The sequence below is a fragment of the Peromyscus californicus genome, unplaced genomic scaffold, assembly GCF_007827085.1.
Source record: "Peromyscus californicus insignis strain IS unplaced genomic scaffold, ASM782708v3 Scaffold_22__1_contigs__length_63687245, whole genome shotgun sequence".
Taxonomy (NCBI): domain Eukaryota; kingdom Metazoa; phylum Chordata; class Mammalia; order Rodentia; family Cricetidae; genus Peromyscus; species Peromyscus californicus.
The window spans coordinates 34,652,500-34,673,154 of record NW_026294525.1 but is presented as its reverse complement, the minus strand read 5'-3'; the positions used below and the strand labels follow the sequence as shown (position 1 = coordinate 34,673,154).

General features: G+C 37.2%; 1 protein-coding gene across 1 annotated transcript in view; it reads left to right on the top strand.

The window, feature by feature from the left end:
• The window catches only part of Lama2 (laminin subunit alpha 2), a 571,484-nt gene that overhangs the window by 238,119 nt on the left and 312,710 nt on the right, over nt 1-20,655 (top strand). The window contains exons 10-12 of the mRNA XM_052751249.1: nt 2,888-3,048; nt 14,340-14,480; nt 17,678-17,851. Coding sequence (XP_052607209.1) covers nt 2,888-3,048; nt 14,340-14,480; nt 17,678-17,851 — 476 coding nt within the window. The remainder of the gene's footprint in view (nt 1-2,887; nt 3,049-14,339; nt 14,481-17,677; nt 17,852-20,655) is intronic.

Sequence of the window (20,655 nt, the reverse complement as noted above, 5' to 3'; positions counted from 1 at the left end):
TTGCCCTGGAGAATTTGAGTAGCAACTTTAAAGTAGCAAATAATGAAGACTGTGTGCATTTTTGCCCTGATACCCTTAAAGTTAAATCTTGCCATCATGAATTCTTTGCTTTTTTTAAGGAAGAGTCAATCACAGTTATCAATAATATTAAGTCACCCACCAAAATTAGTACATTATTCAAAAATTAGTTAGAAATAGAAAAATTAGAAAAATAACTACACAATGTAGTGGTAGTTTAGAAGCAAGAATAATGAAATTATATGAAGAGAAAAACTTTAATATTGCCCCTCCTTTTTTGTTTCACATTTTAAGTTTCATTGGATTCTCAAGGGGAACTGAAGTTGTTGACAGTTGTGAGCTGCCATGTGGGTCATGGGTATTGAACCCGGGTCCTCTGGAAGAGCAGCAAGTCTCCTAACCACCAAGCCATCTCTTCAGCTCCAATAATTAGTAGTTTTGAAGCAAAAATCTAACAAAAATTACTTTATTACATCTTTACCAAAGTAAACTAAATGTTTAGGTATTAAATCTATTATATTTCATGTCCCTAATTAGTATTTATGTATCAGTTTTACTTTTCTGCATGCTTTCCTGACATATACATATGTTCTTTGTGTTTACTATTTCCAGTCATTTTTTCACGACTCCTGTGCACATTATGCAAACACACTCTTAATAGTAATAGCGTGTATTCTTGATTTATTCATGTTCAATATTCCTTTTGTTCAGTGATAGGATTTCTTATCATGAAGTATTGTTGCATTTCATTATTCTTTGTCTTTGTCTGATGGTGATCACATTTTATTGATTTGCTCTTATTTTGAAGGCCTACTTCTAGTATTCATTCATTCAACAGTTTTTTTCTCTATCTTTATCATCAAAGGCATGAACAACAGATTGCAGTCCTCACATCATTCCTAAAGAGATACCAAAGGTGTTCTTGTGGATGTATTATCTTTAACATTTCTCTGTCAAAAAAAAAAGGGGGGGGGAATTGCAACAGCTCTCATGCCCCTCTTCCATGTACTAAATCTGTTCCTATGAATGCCTTCAGTCTTTTCTTTTTTGAAAATTTAAAAATATTATATGAATTTGTTGAGAATTTCATACACTGTATTTTCATCATATTCACCCTACTACTCCAGTTCTACCCCCATTCAGCCTTTTCTTTACCATTGCTGTGGGTGTCACTACATCACATTAGCAATGCTAACTTGTTAAGTAGTCCGTCTTTGTTCCCAAGGATGTCCGCATCTGTTATGATGTGCTGGGGCAGGCTGGATTATGAGTTGCCAGATATGCACATGACACAGCCTATTCTTCTCAGTGTTGTGCCATGAGTTTTAAACTTTATGGAAAGTACCCCTTGACCATTTTGTTGTTGCTGCTGTTGTTTTCTGTAGGCTTTGCACACAGAAGTTGTAGTTTGATAGATGGTTCATCTTTCATCTTTCTGTCCTTCATTTTTCTTAAATTTTGCATGTATATGGTATGTGTGTAGATACATGTGTGTAGGTACATACATGGGCGTGGTTTGTGGGCATGTGTGTGGGCAGTTAAAGGTTAACATAGGCTATCTTCCTTTACAGCTGTCTACCTTGTTTTTCAAGACAGGGTCTTTCATGAAAAACAGAGTTCGTCCATTTGACTACACTGGCTGGCCAACCAGCTCCAGGGATCTGCCTATTTCTGCAAGTCCTAATCCTGCTTACCAGTGTCTACTGCCCCACTCAGCTTCTCTGTGGGTGCCAGGAATCAAAATCCAGATCCTTATGCTCCCACACTTCATTCACTGAACCATCTCTCCAGTTTTTAAAATTTATTTTTCAGATTTTTAGATCTATTTATTTCATTTTATGTGTATGGATGTGTTTTGCCTGCATGTAGCAAGTATATGTACTATTTGAGTGCTTGGTACCAGCACAGGACAGAAGAGCTTGTTGGATCCCCTGAAACTGGAGATGATTTTGAGTCAGCATGTTGATGCTTCGAACCAAACCTGGGTCCTCTGTAAGAGCAACAAGTGCTCTTAACTGCTGAACCATCTCCCCAGCCCCTCTGGCATCTTTATTTAGGCTCCATATCCTTTAGTATTAGCTTTACTGGTGTACACAAGACAAGAAGGCAATCTAAACCAACTTGAGCAAAGCTTATATGAACTAGGAGACTAAAGCAGAATGCAAAGGACCTGTATGGGTCTGCACCAGATCCTTTGTATGTATATTATGGCTTTCAGTTTAGTGTTTTTATGGGATTCCTGGGTGTGATTCTTGTGTCTTCTCCTGGGGCTCTTTTCCTTCTGTTTATTCGTCTTGTCCAACTTCGATGTGATAGTTTCTGTTTTATTATGGTATATTTTAAAAATGAATGAAAACCTAGCCACTAGGATAAAGGTTAACAACTGAGCTGTCCTGAATACCTGCTGAAAGAAGGAAAATCAGTTTTCTCCAACAGAGTGACACTGGGTACATCGACCACTCCAGGACAAGGCCTCGTGTTCAGGAGTAGCTGACCAGTATATAATGGACTTCACAGTTTTTGTGTGTACTTTTATTGGTTACAGTTTGCTTTGTGTGTGTGATGGGGGTGTTTTTTAGGGGATGCTGTATTTTGTTTTCTAGGTTTTGCTGTTGTATTAGTTTTGTTTGTTCGTTGAGAAAGAACTTAAAGTTGAATGAGTAGGGAAGGAGAGAAGATCTGGAAGGACTTAGGGGAAGGGAAGAATAGGAACAAAGTATATTTAAATTTAAATTGTTTTAAATAATAAAAATTAAAAAAACTGATTTTGTGATCAGAATCCAACTTCAAAGTTACTACAATCCAAGCCTCAAGAACTAACTTGTGTGTTGCCTTTGAAAGTGCTGACATGTAATGCTTCTTCCCTCAGGTTTAATGCCTGGATCCTGTCACTGCAAAACTGGCTTTGGGGGCATGAGGTGTGATCGGTGTGTCAGGGGCTACAGTGGCTACCCAGACTGCCAACCCTGTAACTGCAGTGGCTTAGGGAGCACAAATGAGGACCCTTGTGTTGGGCCCTGTAGCTGTAAGGTACGTTGTTTAATCCAGCCGTGTCCCATTGTTGAAACAGGGCATGGCTTCCCTTGGCTTCTCTGCTATGTCTGCTGCTGTTCGGCATGTAAAGCTTCTCCTGTGCATATGACTATCTGTTATGGGCATAGTGATGCTGTAAGTGTCATTAAATGCTGACCAGATTTACTGCCACACCTGCATTTATATAAATTCTGCAAATACATAGGCCCCCTTAGTGGTCTATGCCATTTTATAACAAATGATCTTTCTCCCATTGCACAAAAATGTATGTATCACTTGAAAAAGTAGTTGTTTCCAATTTAAAAATATGCACCTTTAGAGCCACTTCAGAAAATAGTTCTGTCAAGGATTTAATTCTAGATTAAAAAAACAATAATTCTATGAGATCTGAGTGGAGATAAGTCTTAAAATTCTTACCATACTTAAATTCTTCTATTTAATTATCAAAGTGTAAGAAGGCCTAGTGGAATTGATTAAAGATTCTATGTGTTCTCCCATGGGTACTTTCAGAAAGGCAATTTTATATGTTGTATTAATCAGCTAACAGCTCACCATGTCAACACTAAGGGACTTATTACACCTGCAGCCTTCACACATATAGGAAACAGAGGTATGCACAAGTCTGAAATGATAGGACTAATTTACTTCAGGTACAGAAGTCTGTTCCATGGTGCTTTGACTAGTGCATAATTGTATTAACCAAGTGAATAAGCAATCTTTTCAAAATGGTGGCATGCCACATTATTTTAAACATAAAAGCAATTTTGATATCTTTGATAGGGCCATATTAAGAGCAAGAAAAATTAAGTCTTTCCTTTCTTTAATTTATTATGCTTATCTAGGAATATATGATAATAGTAGGTACACATGAATTTTGGTGTATATGCACAAATACTATAGCATAATAAAATATTTTTAATATTTAAGTGCCTATTAGTAAAAGCATTTCTAAAATATGCTACATAGTATATTATATGTGAATTTTATGTATACTTACTGTATACAATAACAATAATAAAACTATATACAAATTATATTTACATAATAAGCATGCATTATATTAGAGACTATTTAAGCATCTATCTTGAAACTGGACCACTTACTGCCTACACAGTGAACAGAAAGCCATTGTGAAAGCTCTCATATATTGGAATATAATAAATTTTCTAGATTTAGTGCATTTCATTCTAGTATTGCCTGAAATGAAAACTGCTCTCTGAGACCAGCTCTGGACAGCAATGATTGAGTGGCAGCTTGCTTCAGACACCCGTGCCGGACCCCCACCCCATTCTGAATGCTGTTGGGACAATTCTACAGCCTTCAGTTCTTCTCCTCTAATATGCACTGAGAAAGATCTTGTGTATGCTCTTATCTTGTCACTTGCTCAAGTGCAGGACAGGTAGAGCTAAGCTTAAAGTGGGAGAGGAACTTCGTGAGTCTGTAGGATACAGGAACTTAAGCAGGAGCAAGGATTCATTTTCAGATACACACCTTTAAAGAAAGGTTGGGCATCTGCTACATTTAAGGAAAGACTGACAAAGGAGAGGGGCAAACCTCACTTCATTGGCTTCTTTGGGAGACAGAGCCAGGAAGCCTGAGACAGGAGAGCTCTGGTGATGAGCTGTGCTCACAGGGAAAGTTCCCGGAGCTGCTTAGGCACCGAGTCTTGAAAAGAGTGATTGTAATCCTAATGAGAAAAAAGCCACCATGAACACACTTGATGCTCTAAGCACGCCATTAAAATGCTACAATAAACAGTAATTAAGAAATCATAAAAGAGACTTAAAAATTAACTACATAGCATCATTGAAAGCAACATCTTTCAACAGTGTGATATTTTAAATAGAAAACAGCAGCTCTTAAGGAGTCCTATGATAAAAATTTGCAGAAAGCAAGTTTCATAAGATGCCAGCACAACTATGAAAATATAAAAAAGCATACACACATAATGAATGAGTTACTCTTATCAAAAATTATGTTGCAACATAATTATATCATGGTGTCTTATAATGAACTATGTAACAACGTACAGACACTGCACTGTGATGAATTGCCCATCACCTCTCATTTATAAGAATGATAAATAGCTAAGTATTTAAAACAGCTATGCGTGCAATTTAAATATTCAAAGGAACACCCACTAGTACAGAAAGGAATGAGATATATCCTTTTTAAAAAAATATGATTTGAAGTAGTTATGCCAACTGATAAAAAAATATAGATCAAAATTCTTTATAAAAACATTACTGGATGCTTACAATAAAATGATAGATTTTTATTTCAGTATAAAGTATGTGTGTGCATGTATATTCATGAGTATTGATATAAAAATAATTGACTTTATCTCTCTTTTTTTGTTTTTTTCAAGACAGGGTTTCTCTATGTAGTTTTGGTGCCTGTCCTGGATCTCACTTTGTAGACCAGGCTGGCCTCAAACTCACAGAGATCTGCCTGGCTCTGCCTCCCAAGTTCTGGGATTAAAAGCATGTGCCACCACCACCTGGCAAAAATAATTGACTTTAAACAAGTATTTATTTATAAATAGAATATAAAATAGATATAAATAATAAGTATATAAGTATGAACATGCAAAGTACATATTAATCAATAAAAATTTACATTTCTATTCCTTTATTTTGATATAGAGAATTTTTCACTATTTTCTTTTTCAAATGGTTTTATTTTTTAAACTTTTTTATTACATTTATTGACTTACTGTGTGTGTATATATGTGTGTATGTATGTATGTGCCTAGGACAACTTGCTGGGGTTAGTTCGCTCAGTACACCTTGTGAGTCCTGGGTTTTTAGCTCTGGTTGTCAGTTTGGCAACAAGCATCTTAAGTGCTGAGTTATCTGGCTGGCCTGGCTCCTTTTTCATAGTTTTCTTGAGTCAGAACTATCCATTGAGTATGAAAACAGTTTAAAGAACTTCCTCATTGTGAAACGTGAGGCCTATTTTTTTTTCTTTTATGAATTTTAAGTGACAGAGATTCTACAAGCTGTGTTGAGTTGAGATGGACACAACTTTTCCAGCTTCTATTATTTCAAACATATAGATTGGTTGGATAAATCCAGCTAGTAAACTAAAAATGGTTAGATTCAGGAAACAGATGGGAATTTCTAGGTGTCACACCTAAGAGGGAAATCTGTTAAACCTTAGCTCAAGCCAATTTGAGTCACAAGATAGGTGAGGTGTAGGTAGAAGGTAAGTCTTAGTTTTAAGATAAAGTCCAATATTTGGAGGAGTTAATACACTTGAATTGGTCCACAGAGATAGACAAGAATTGAACTGCTTCTTGTGGGGACCCCAGAAATGCTTTCCAAATGTGGGGGCAGGAGACTACAGCTCCATGATGTAAATTTAGTGAAGCAGCCGGACAGCTTTTTGTGTCTCTGGAGATCTGGGAGAAGAACAGTTAGTGGCCTATGAGGAATCAAACTCCCAAACCTGTGTGCTATGTGAGAATAGAACTGACTTTATTCTTTCCTTATGATATCCAGAAATAAAATGGTGACTCTGTGATTGTGATTGCTTCCCAGGGTGGTGGGGGAGAGAAGACAGAGAGGAGAGAGAGAGTCCCTGTTAGTAGCTTTCTATGGCTTTACCTTCTGGTATTCTGTTATAAAGCCCCACTTATCCTTGCTGCATTTGGAATGAAGCTCTGTTCTGCACTGGGATCTCATTTCAAGAGCTCCTGGGTAAAAATCTTTAAACTAGTATATGGCCAATCCTTTTAAACAACATTGAATAAAACTTAGTTTGTGAGAAGTGAAACTCTCTCATTTCTTTTCACCTTTCCCCAGACCACCACATACTATCTAATTCTGGATCAGTATGTTTAAAGAATATGCACTCAACAAATACTGCTAATTAAGTAATTATCTTTCCATATGTTAAATTATTTTAATACTACAACACATAAAATGAAGGCTTTTATGGAAGAAAAATGTATAATTGACTACATGAGCCGCAAGACTAAGCATGACTACAAAATTTCCCAAGCAATTATCATTAAAAAAAACTTAAATGTCACTGTATATATTCTCAGTAACTTTGTCAATAGAATTCCCAGTTGACTAACAATCACAGTTAAACACACACTGCTAAAGTCGTACCTAATTTATAAGGAGGACGCTTCATGAGAATGGAAACAGGAAAGCTATTGTGACTCTATTTCTCCAGAGAGAGGCTGTACTGAGGAAGCTATCACAAAAAGAAAATTGATGTCAGCTCACCAGCCTCTGACTTGAAGGGAAAAAAATTAGCTATTCCATTGCAAAAAAAAAAATAGTCCTAAAGAAATAAAGGGCAGCCATTAAGAGTGTTTTGTAGGGTAGACCACAATATCTTTTAATTAGACATTTTACTATGCATAGTCAATGGAATTATGGGACTAGAGCAAACAAGCCTTCCTGAAGAGATGGGTGTTATTTCAGGAGGAACAAAAACATTAGTTTTACATGTAAGATAAGTATGTTCTTGCAGTACATCTATACCTGCAGTCCATCTGCAGTTTTAAGGTTTCTCGGTGAAGATTATGATGATAATGTGACCAAGCATGCCCCTTGAGGGTCATGATAATGAAAAATAGTTTGACTAAACTGAGAACACTGGTCTCAAGCAAAGTGATGCTTTTAATATCACAGTGTGGAAGAATGTATTATCTATTATATGGAATATTTACAAAGGGAAATTCATAGGCTATGATTGGTCCATATTTAAAAGTTAGTGTATGCAATTAGAATAACCTAGAAATGAACAGTGAACGTGTATTAGGAATAGTTATTTCTAGAATAAAAGTGTGAAGCCTGGAAATTGTACCATTTCATTGGCTTCATTGTGGAAACTATCATTAAACATGTAAATTAGCAAAATCACTAATGGACTCTAAACACTTAAAATATTAAAATAAATTGACAAGAGTTGCCCATTGGAAGTAATGAGAGCTTTAATGGCATAGACCCTGATTACTTAGATAAAATTAAGAGACATTTAATATTTTTGAAACATCAAATTATGCTGGTAACTCTTTAAAAGGTGATCAGTACAAAGAAGTTCTAGAACAAAAAGAAGGGAAATATCATAACAAAGAAAATAACTCTCAATATTAGAAGTTCAGGATCAGTTATACTCTTACCTGTAGTTTGGGGACCAATGGGGTGGTCTGCCAACCTTAGAATGTAACAGATAAGAAAAGAACAAAAACAATGGTTTTATCTATTTATTTCAGCAAGTAGCCTTTAGTGGGTAACCACACCTAAAAACATCTCAACTGCAGAGGACAGTGTTGCAATAGATTATTTTTGTGTTAGGAGGAAAACAGAATGCATCTTTTGTATCAACTCTGTCACTTTTCTGCTTAATTTTCCTTCAGAGACTCGGGGACTGTGGTGAAAATCTGGTGTTGGCCACGGCACGTATTCTTTGTACCTATCTCAGAGCAGGGATTTTTTTTTTCCAGTGTGTCTTAGGTTATCTGTGCACTTTTCCAGTTGCTTTTGCCATAATCCTCTGGAGTACAGTTTGCTACTCCCTAGCATACCTGGACCAGAGATGCTCAGCTGTGACTAGATGTGTGAGTCACAGAAAGAAATCATGTGCAGAGCATTTATTAACAATTTGATATGGGTAGCAAAGGAAACGAAGTTGTACAGAGAGCTCTCCTATAGAGCAGATGGTTCACTCTCAAGTAAAGTCAAAACTGCAAGTCCCAGATCTCAGCTCTCAAAGATCTTCCTGTATGAAATGGGGATACAGTAAGAGGCTGACTCGTAGATGGAATATTGAGTCACAGGTGTAAAAATAAAATCCCAAAATATAATACCCCAAATCTGCAGAAAGAGTAATGCTCAGGCTTCCAAGATCATGTTCGTATGAAGGTACTAATTATATAGATGATTGTGTAGCCTACACTATCAAAGGTGAGGGTCCTTTGACACTGTTAATGCACACATAAAAGTCTCAGAATCAACTTCTGCATTGGAATCATGGTACTCTCTATGACATGAAATGCATACATCACACCATGTGTTCTTCAGTAATCACTTTGAAAACTATTGTTTTTAAAGAATCATTTTCAAGCACAACCCTATACATCAATTGTTAGATGTATTATGACATACGCTTCTTCCTAAGGACATTTGATAAAGGAAGGAAAACCTAATAAGTTTATAGATTTCCCCCATTGAACTGTCTTGAAAGTAGAGTTCTAGTGAGCTAAACAGAATTTCTCTGATTCAAATTCAAAAGGCCCTGTCAGGAGTAGTATTAGTTACTTTTCCAATTTCCATGACCAATTAGCCAATAAGAAGCAGCTAGATGGAGGGAGGGTTTACTATGACTTACCTGTTCCGGCAGTTCAAGGAGACACAGTCCTTCATGGTGTGGATGTAAATGGAGAATAAGGTGATTGCAGTCAGGGAAAAGAGAACAAACAGGAAGTGGGCTAGATGATCCAACCTGAGGATCTAATTCCAGTGATGCACTCCTTCCAGCAAGGCTCTAGCTCCTGGACATTCAACAAGCTCCTAGAATAGTACTGTCGCATGGAAAGCAAGAGTTAAGTGCCTCAGTCTGTTGGGGCATTTCACTTTCAAACTACTACAGAAGCCATAAGGGTACAAACATCAGTGGGTCCTATTTACTTGTGTGTAAGATTTGTCTCTGGTAGAACCTGACAAGAGTCAGCGTATTGCAGTTTTGGATGTAATGAGTGCCCTTTAATCTCATCGAACATTAACATGAAAGCTCCTTTTAAAGATGGCTTGTGAATCAGGTAATACTCAGAACCAGAGGAAACTCACAGAGCTCTGTGTTCCAGCGTGACCAATAAGCATCTGGAGATAAACTGGAGATAAAATATAGGAAGAGCTGGATTGGTTACATCTAGATATTTCCCTTATTTGAACATAGTCTGGCGAGTTAGCAAACTCTGTTTAGCTCAAGTGCAGATGCTTGAGACTGGATAAAACTTAACGGTGACAACATTATGCTCTAAATTAGGTTTTTGCCTTGTTGACGTATTGGTAAATTGCAGCTTATTATGAAGAAGCTGCAGAATTAACTTGAGAACAGCGAAATGAACCTAAAATACTTTAGTTCAAATAGTAGTTAAACTAAACGAGACAAAAGTAGCAGTTGGACAACATGTTCTTATTCGTCTACAAATGCTTTATAGGTTCCATCATCCCTAGTATGGTATTTAGAAGCTCCTGGAGACCATAGTAGTTTGAGTGACTTCTTAGAAGGACTTTCAGAATTTATAAAACTATGTTATATTCACGTTACATTTTATTACATGAGCAGTTCCAGATGAGAATCACTACAGACAGAAGAGGCACAGTGAAGAGCCCAGGAAAAACAAAGCGCAAGATGTCAGTCATCCTCTTCCAGTAGAAGCATGCAGAATGCTTACTCTCCCACCATATGTGACAAGTAGGGAGTATTGCTAAGTAAGGAAGCTCACTCAAGTCTTGTATCCAGGGTCTTGTCAAATAGATAGTTATGTCAATATGGAATGCTCATGTGGCAAGTGTTTACTTCATCTGCAGTATCCACAAAGTCTCACTGATACACCATGGCTCTGGAGCCTCCAGATGAGTGAAATAAGACATTTAATAGAGTGTTAATATAAACCAGCTAATGGGAACCTAGTTCCCACATATACAAAATCATTCTAGAAGGCTGTCTCAAATATCTTTTGGTTAGTTCCCCATAGCACAGAGGTTGTCACAACCCCATTGACAAATATCTATCTCCAAAAATATTTAAATTATGATTCATAACAGTAGCAAAATTGCAGTTATGAAATAGCAATGAAAATAATTTATGATTGATTGGGGAAGGGGGAGTCATGACAACATGAGGAACTGTATTAAAGGGTCATGGCATTAGGAAGGTTGAGAACCACTGCTCTAACGTATCATTCATTGTTAGATGATATGTTTGAACATTCAAACCTGCTGAGTTAACCCATTCCTATTCTATATAGTAATGAAAGATTTCTGTGTCTCACTGTCTCACATCTCATAAACATTTTCCTACTACTGTCAACTCAAGTGCCTCAGATATAATTCTGTGGATTTGTCTCTGGCTTAGCTCCCATTAATTATCTCCCATTTCCTAAGAGAAGAGGTTCCATCTCTTAGGACACCCTTAAATGTCAATTATTTAAGAGTAAGGCTTTGACTTTAAGTACCAAATGAAATGCTTACCATATAGAAAGTTTTCCGTGAGTTTATTTGGAAGAATACATGAAAAATAAAACTTTCCTCATATTAAACATTATTTTCACTGTCTTTGCTAACATAGATGTCTCCCTATATCCACCAAGTATGTGCCTCCTTAAGTATGTTCTCATAAGTTAATTTGCTTCGGAGAGGCACTGACCATGTTCCACCTTGCAGTAAAGTTAATTTCAGGTGTATCCTTTTATCTAGATAGACACTGGCTTTTAAGAACAGAGATGCTGGCTCTACTCTCGTCTTTTACAGTACCTAGAATTTTCACTTTAATGTGCTGCTCTGGGATATTAGATTAAACTGAATATCCAATGATTTATTCATAATTTTTCTCAAGGTCACATTACAAGGCTAAAGTGGCACTAAGGAATATGTAGCTAATGTCTAAAAATGTCTAATTGTTTAGCTCAGTCTGAATCTCAGAAAAGTGGCATTATTTGCTTTCAATTTAGAATAAATGAAAAGTAGACTAGACAGAGCCCAGAAGAACAGAGTGTTCAGAACAGCTGTACTGTGTCCTCAACGGAAAAAGCTAAATTATAATTATAGATATGTTTCATCTTTCCTGCCTGTGCACTCTTTTGAAGATGCTCTTCACTGCTTTGGGGATTTCTTTGTCCCTACAGGTCCGAGAGTAGATTGATTACTTGTGCTGACATCTATCATCGCAAAATATTTGGAATCAGGCTAGAAAATTTAAAGCTGGTGAGAATGTTAGTAACCACACTTCAGTTTCTGTGCATATTGACACTAAATACAAAGACATGAAATGGCACTGTAGGCATGCCCCCCTGTTATGGATCACAGAGATGCAATAATAGTTGGGGTTGTGAATGGGCCATGGATGTTAAAAGCCAAAAATCAAAGTTTAAATAAATTCTCTAAAATCTTAGAAGAAGCTCTTGTTTGTTATCCTTATTTGGGGCCTATTTTCTGTCTTCTGTTTTTACATTTTTTACCACCTCATCTTCTCAATCCTGGCTTACTCAAATATATTTTTTGTATTTGCATGAATGTACGTGTAGGTTTGTCTATGTAAGCATTCATGTGAAAGCCAGAGAAGGCCATATTGGATGTATTCCTCTATTACACTCCACCTTTATATTTTGAGACAGGGTCTTTCACTGAATTTAGAGCATGCCAATTCAGCTTAGATTGGCTATCCAGGAAGCCTGACATCCTTCCTGACACTGGTTCCTCAGTCCTGGGGTTAGAGGCTCACACTGTGCACCCAGCATCCTTCCGCTTTGCTTGTTCTTCTGTCGTTGCTTTCTTTGTTTGTTAACTTGAATGTTGGTGCTAAAACTCTTGTCTCGGTACTTATGTAGCAAGTGTGTTGCCAACTGGACCATCTCCCTAGCCTCTCAAATATATTTTTAATAAGCATCCACTGTGTGACACTTTAATATACATAAAAATACCATCACCAAGCAATTTGTTTAATCTTTATAAAGTTGTATGAAGCCATTTCTCAACATTATCCAGGAAACTTGTTATTTTCTGGAAATATGTACACAGAAGGGTGCCTGTTGTAGGATATATGATAACACTGTGAACGCCGAGTTTGTATTTGCATTAGTTCAATAAAATCAACCTTGGGTCAAGAGGTAGAGCTAGCAACCAGTTGACAGAAGTTGATCATAGAGAGTAAGAGGGCATATGGAAGATGGATAGAGAGATCTACAGAAGTAGTAGGGAGGGACTTTGAGTATGGTGGTCTTTTTTGGTTTGGCAGAGCAGAAACATACTATCTTTCAGAGACACACTGGTGAAGAAAGGTCAGCTAGTTGCTCCTCAGCCTCTCTGAGCTAGCAGGTTTTCACCCCAGCCTCTGACTCTCGAGTCTTATTGATAAATAGAACAATAGAGATTTAGTTAAAACTACATTTGGTGGCAGAGACAGGAGGCAGATCTGGAGGGACATAAAAGTCCCATAGGGGCCATTACTTTGGAGCCTCAATTCTTGGCTGAAACAGCAGTAGATTCAAATGCAGTTGCTGTGCTGGAAATTAAACAACAGGTTTCCACCTATGACTAAATATTACATGTATTTGGAGAGAATAATCTTTGTAAGCCTAGATATGATTTCATGGTTATAATAAAGCAGTGCATTTGAAGCTATAGAAACAGTAGGTAAGCAAGTTAGCTCTCTAAGGAAAGGGAAAGCTATGCAATGAGGCAGAAGGAGAATGCAAGAAAGAGGGGGATAAGGAGTCATGCATGCTTAAGGATGCTGAAAATCTACTTCCTGCAGAGGAAGCCTTCATTTAGAGGTATTAATCAGGATTAACCACTTCTTAAATCAGATTACACCCTTTGCAGATTTTCATTGTGCAGTCACCTTTCATTGGTCTGAGCATACAATGTAGCTTCACCTAGAAGCAAATATGTTTTCTGTGCATTGGGATTAGGATTAATGAACCTAATCTGGAGAACAGTCATTAAATAAGAATGGATTTTCTCCATAATATTAGTCTATATAAATAACCTACTAGGCTAGGAAACATTGTATAAAATTAAGCAGGGAAAAAGTTTCCCTCTTTTCTACTTACCTATACATATTTGCCCCAAATTCTCCACATCTCAAACCTGTATGCTTGCCTCAAATGCATATATTTTTAACCTGTAATATGAAGGTTTGACAATTTTGTATAATAGAAGTGTTTTAATTCTATCATATATTTGAAGGTGAAGTTGCTCTTTAACACAGAATGGTGAGCTTAATATTGACTCCACGTTCCTCAGACTGACACACTTTCTTGATGTATCATATTTAATCTACATTCTTAATAAAGATCAAAATAGTAACACTGAGTGCAGTCCTTAGTGCTCAGTAAACCCCGCTATATACACGGGCTGTGATGTTAGAACAACAGACCTTAACAGGAAACTTTAGAGCAGTTGTTTTCCATAACTTTGCTGTGCTATACAAATGGGTGAGAAAGTGAAATGAGGACTATAGTCATGTTTTCCTTATACAGGCTTAGATCCAACCCTTCCTTTGAAGAATGTCTCTGTTGCTAACACACCTCTCTATACTTTCAGGAGAACGTTGAAGGTGAAGACTGCAGCCGTTGCAAATATGGCTTCTTCAACTTGCAAGAGGATAATCCAAAAGGCTGTGATGAGTGCTTCTGTTCAGGGGTGTCAAACAGATGTCAGAGTTCCCACTGGACCTATGACAATGTACGGATGCTCACTGCCCTCCACTTGCCACCCCATGCTCCTCCCTGTCTCTGCTATTTTTGTCCTTTGGTAGGAAATTGAAAAGCAAAACAAAACAAAAACAACCTTCGATACAACTTAAACTCGGCCAGAAAGAAAGTGTATGGCATTTCCTTCAAATGTTCTTTCTGTACTTAGGTTCAAAACCTTTCAGATTTTATCTGTGGCCTAGAGAGGCGACTCAGTGCTTGCTGTTCATGAAGAGGTCTAGAGTTTGGTTCCCAGTACCCACAGGTGGCTCACAACTGCCTCTAATGCTATCTTCAGGTGATCTGATGTCCTCTTTTGGTCTCTATGGGTATCCACACTCATATATATATGTGTGTGTGTGTGTGTGTGTGTGTGTGTGTGTATATATATACACTAAAATAATCTGTATTAAAGTATTTTTGTAAGTGTGTAGACTGAGTCACGTCTGAAGTAGATGCAATCCTTATCAGCTCCCATATATGAAAGCATAATGAAAATCGTGTTGCTTTCATCCCAAATGTAAGATGTATGAGAGAAAACATAAGATCACAATAGTAAATTTATTTTCATTCACCAATAAACCTGACTTGTCAGTTCTTCAGCAATAACTGAGACTATCTTTTACTAAAACAAACACATATCACATCTCTACCCACATTGCCCACCATGCTCCCCACTGCTTGTCTGCAGAGAGAGCCATTTGTTCCCCTGTAGAAAATATATGAAAGAAAAATGGGATCTTTGGGGATTGCCATAGTGACATGGGCTGGACTTTGAGTGCAGAACATATAGGAAGTAGGCTGGAAGAAGAGAAATTTAGAATGAATAAAGAAGTAGATTTCCAGAGAGAGGCTACTGAGACACTGTGGGGTTCTACCTGGGTAGATATTAATCAATTGTGAACAGCAGAATGGCATGTCAGAGTCATGGTTTATAGACTGATATTTTGATAAGCTAGCTCCTAAGTACTTCTTCCAGCTTCGATCTGTAAACTCATCCAGAGCACAATCATGAAATATTGTTCTGTCTATACCGCTTTTAAGTCGTTTGAAATAAGAAGTTTCTGACTGTACTCTTGTGTCTGAGTGTGAATCTCTAGGTACTTATCCAATGTATTGATTTAAAAAAAAAAAACTCCCAAGAAACAATGACAAATGGACTCAAAGTCTAACTTCTTCATTTTGTTCACAGAGTTATGCTTAACATTCCTAACAATTCCACAGATGAATTTAAGTTTCATGGTCTGCCAAGGGACAAGGAACAAGTCTTAGTCTTCGGAACCTAGATCCACACTCCTATTTCAGATGTCTCGGAACACCTGAAGGATAGATAAAGTTAGAAAGCAGATGTCAGAATTTATTATTGTCTACTTGTCCAATGGCCATTGACCTTGTTTGGTATTTTCTTTTGATCAAAGCTGACTTACATATCCCAAAGCTTTAAAGATGAACAAAAATCAAATAATCTCTACACAAAAAGAAAATTAAAAGTTACGTTTAGTCTATACATCCTCAGCCTTATCACTGTGGTTGCTATCAATCACTTGCAACACCAGCTATATCTCGGGAAGTAGTATTCTGAAACTGGTAGCCCCTGTGGTGACTAACCTGGGTTACCAGCTTGACTAAACTGAGAGTTGAGTAGGACTTTCATAGAGTACTCTTCTGCATATAGGCAATAATGTCTGGATTACACAGACTCTCATCCAGTAGACGGTTTATCCTATTGATAGATTGAGATGTTGAATAGTCTATTTGGGAGATGGTAGGAATCCTGTAAATGGGGCCTGGTAAGAGGAAGTAAGTCCAAGGGGAATGTTTTGGAAAGGGACATTAGGCCATGGATTCTTATACTCTGCCCACTGGCCACCATGAGTTAGATGACTCTTCTCTACCACAATCTGACCACTGTGATGGACAAATCTTCTGGAAACTAGAAGCAAAATAAATCCTTTCCACCCTAAGTTGTTTATATTAGGTATTTAGTCACAGTGACAATAAAACTAATACAACCCTGGTGTCTCACTCATAGCCTTACACCTCAGCAAATACTGCTTTGTCTTAACTAGACAGGATCACTTCAATTTGAAGTGAAAGTGCATACCTGACCTTGTCTAGGGTATAACACTGTAAAGCAAACCATTACTCATCTTTTATTCCTTCCTTAAAGTGATTTCCTTTTCTGGGCCAGGATATAAGTCCCCAGAGTACTTCTGATCCTATGGCAAAGAATATATACAGTTTTGGGAGATGTTGTCATAGCAACATTCTGGTGGATTCAAATGACATGGAGCCTCAAAACAGAAAATTTATAAAGTAGGAAGAATTGTAATATTGAAGGAAAAGCTACCTTTTATGTCTTGCATGTATGATTTCCTTTTGTCCTCTGCTTTATGAATACATATGCAACACTTGTGAGATATTAGGTCTCCTAAAGCAGAAATAAATACTACTGAAGTGAAAAATGTAAAATCCCAAGTCAAATTATTTGATAAATTATATGACATTATAACCATTGCATAAGTTAGAATGGATTTCTATTTTTGGTTAAGTTAGCAAAATGCTTACCATGCAAACATGGGGGCCTGAATATAAATCCCCAGGACTCACATAGACAGCCGGGTACCGTGGGGCACACCAATATCTCTAGCACTGCGGAGACAGAAATGGGAGGAACCAAATCAGCACCAGGGCCAATGAGAGACCGTGTCTCAAAAAGGTAGACAGCAACTGAGGAAGACAGTAGGTGCTAATCTCTGACCTCCACCACATGCACTCACACAGGTACCTGCATGCATGCATGCACAGACACATCTCACGCACATGCACAAACACACACACATAGTACTTGAAACCAGATTTTAAGGAACAGTAAAAACTGATTATGATTTGGCTCTATCAAGATTCTCAAAAACTTCAATTAAAAAATAAACAATGGATTCTATGTGACTACATATGGTCAACTTGGTGATGTACACATCATACATAACTCTTACGTTTTTTAAGTGTCTGTAGCTTTTCCCCACTCCTAATTTCAAAAATAGCAAGCTCTATGCTGGAGAAAATGAGCTGCTGCTGTTGTTTGCTTGTGTGTGTGTGTGTGTGTGTGTGTGTGTGTGTGTGTGTGTGTGTGTGTGTGTGTGTGTATGTGTGTGTTTTGTAACCAGTGATGGTTATATTTTCTTTAAGGTTCAAGATATGCGAGGCTGGTATCTTACAGACATCTCCGGCCACATTCAGGTGGCTCCCCAGCTTGATAACCCAGACTCACCTCACCAGATCAGCATCAGTAACTCTGAGGCCCGGCGATCCCTCCTGGATGGATACTACTGGAGTGCACCAGCTCCATATCTGGGAAACAAAGTAAGTCCATTTGTGACATTCTTCTGGAAATTGTATTTTAACTGACCTCTCTAGGAAGTGAGTTTTAGTTAATTTTTTTTTAATATTGAAATCAAACACCTACTGTATTAGACTTCCAAGAGCAACTTAATGAGGTAAGTTGGGGGCACCCTCCATGTGGCATGACTTATAGAATGTAGGAGATAGCAAAGGACTGTGACATCTTTGGATTTTCTTATAGGTCCTAGGTAAACTTTTTGAATGAGTGAATATTAATGAAATCTCTAGAGTCTTTTGGAAAACATATTTTAGATATTGGAGGAAACTGTGATGTGTTCATTTAAATATAACTGCTTGTACAATAGTCTAGGGTGGCATTTTTTTTTTACAAAGCTCCCCTCATCTCTTTCAGTTTTATTTCAAAATTGATAAGCCATGCAGTCAGTCACATTTTTCTTCTATCCTATATGCATGCTAATTGGAAAAAGAGATTTATTATGTATCTAATTCAATGTTTGCTATAAAGTATATATAAACTACATAGTTTTTAGAATTTGGACAGAGAAGTACCCTGAACTTGCCACATTGAAAGTACATGTTGTTTTCAAGCTGGTTCACACATGTAAAATACACACACAATAAAAAATGAGAGCAACTTTGAAAATTCACGGTGTGTGTGTATGTGTGTGTGTGTGTGTGTGTGTGTGTGTGTGTGTGTGTGTGTAAAATTTATGCTATTGTACATTAATTCTCTCTAGATGTATTTCTTGGTGTTTAGAATTCTGTTTTCTCTTGCCAAATAATTTGTTAGAAACTAAATTTAGTTTTTTGTGAGTATTTTCCTGGTGTATGAAAATTAGTATCTTGTCATGGATTCAGTTACCTCATCGCACCAGGAGCTTGTGATGGCAAGAAGCTGGTGATGGGTCCATACTCAGGCAGTGGGACTGGGACCTGTCCCTAGTGCATGAGCTGGCTTTTTGGAACCTAGTGCCTATGGTGTGACATTTTGTGCAACCTTGGTGCAGGGAGGAGGGGCTTGGACCTGCTTCAACTGAAATGTACCAGGCTCTACTGACTCCCCATGGGAGACCTTGCCTTGGAGAAGGTGGGAAAGGGGGTGTTGGGGGAGAAGGCTGGGAGGTAGGAGAAGGGAGGACAGGGGAATCTGTGGTTGATATGTAAAAAGAATAGAAAAATTTCTTAATCAAAAAAAAAGGGGGAAAAAAGAAAAAAAAGCTGGTGATGGGGAAATAATATCACCTGTCACCTCTAAGAACGTATTGTTAATACTGGCTATAAAAAACTTCTTCATTTGTGAAGTAAACAAAAGTATACTTACAATTATTAGCTGTATTGCATAATATGTGAGCATTGAAACAGAAATGATAGTAACTTATATACTGCTCAATGAATGGGGACTGGTAATTTTAGCTGATTGAAACATTTTAACTCATAGCCAGGTTCTTATTTTTAACAGGCTTCTAAATGCTACTATGAAAAATGTGTAAACGAATAAAGTAGGTTTTCAATGAACATGTATTTTAAAATATACAGCATATGTTGCATAAAATTCAATAGCTGTAATAAAAATATAATTAAACTTTTATTTGCTAGGCCCTTTATGACACGAAGTCATTTTATTCTATTCTATTTAGAAACCTCCTGTATCCCTGCCTTGAATTTCTTCTGCTTAACATTGCCAGGAAGTTAAAAATAAAAATAAACTTCTTTCCCTTTATTGCTGAAAGAGCTTCAAGAAGAAATTTAGGTCAAAATCAGATGAGTTTCAGACATTTCTTTCCTTCCTTCTTTCCTTCTTTCTTTTTTTGATGGCACTAAGCTAAAATTTATTGATTTAATGATAGTTACTAATAGAAATGACCACATTTTCCATCATTTCTTTTTTGGTCATATGCCTTTTCTTTCTGTTGGCTGAAAATCAAACCAACAGAAGGAAAGCAAGCAAATGGGATATTAAATAACATTGGAGCAAAGAAGTTGGACATCCTGCTCATAGTGGTTGGATCCCAAAGATAGTTTCCCTCATCTGGCTGAAGTATTTCTTCTAACCACCCACAACGGAACCCTTCCTGTTCCACAGCAGATCATTTCCACTTCACAAAGCCCTGCCTGCCAGTGTCCCCATTTCCATTCAGTGAGCAAAATGATGGTAACAGAGTGTGCAAATTGTTTGACTATGGAAGGCATTTTTTAGTGCACCGTGGAAGCCCTCAGTGGTTTACTGTCAGCACGCTCAGTATGAATGAAACAATTTGCCTTAATAACTGAACCATATAAATTTTTGATACCACAATAATACTGCCAGCTCTCAGAAATTACCACAGTACATCTTAACTGTCATGTCACATCATGTAAATTATAGTCATGATGACACACTTAGCTTGCTTGATTTAATATCTTGCTAAGGAAATGGAAAATTGTAGGTCCTTGTTTGTAAATTCAATAAACCCACTTTTCTAAACAGTGGAGGCTAAATTTTTTTTTTTGCCAGTAATTGCTGTGTGAATAAGAGCCACTGCCTGAATCTGATAGGAATAGTACATCATGATTTTCTTTTACATCGGTTTAATCACTGGGTTTTATTGATAGCCATGGTCTATAGGCTATGAGAATATGATATCATCTCTACTTTTTTCAGTGTTAATTCCTAAGATAAAAAAAATTATTTATGAGATGCTATCACTTTTTCCTAAAAATAAGTGGGATAGATTCAGAAATATTTTTCTATTTCTTTAGTTATATGGCTGCTTGCAACAGAGGGGAATAATGCTGGGCATATGCTTCCTATAGTAAAGTCACTG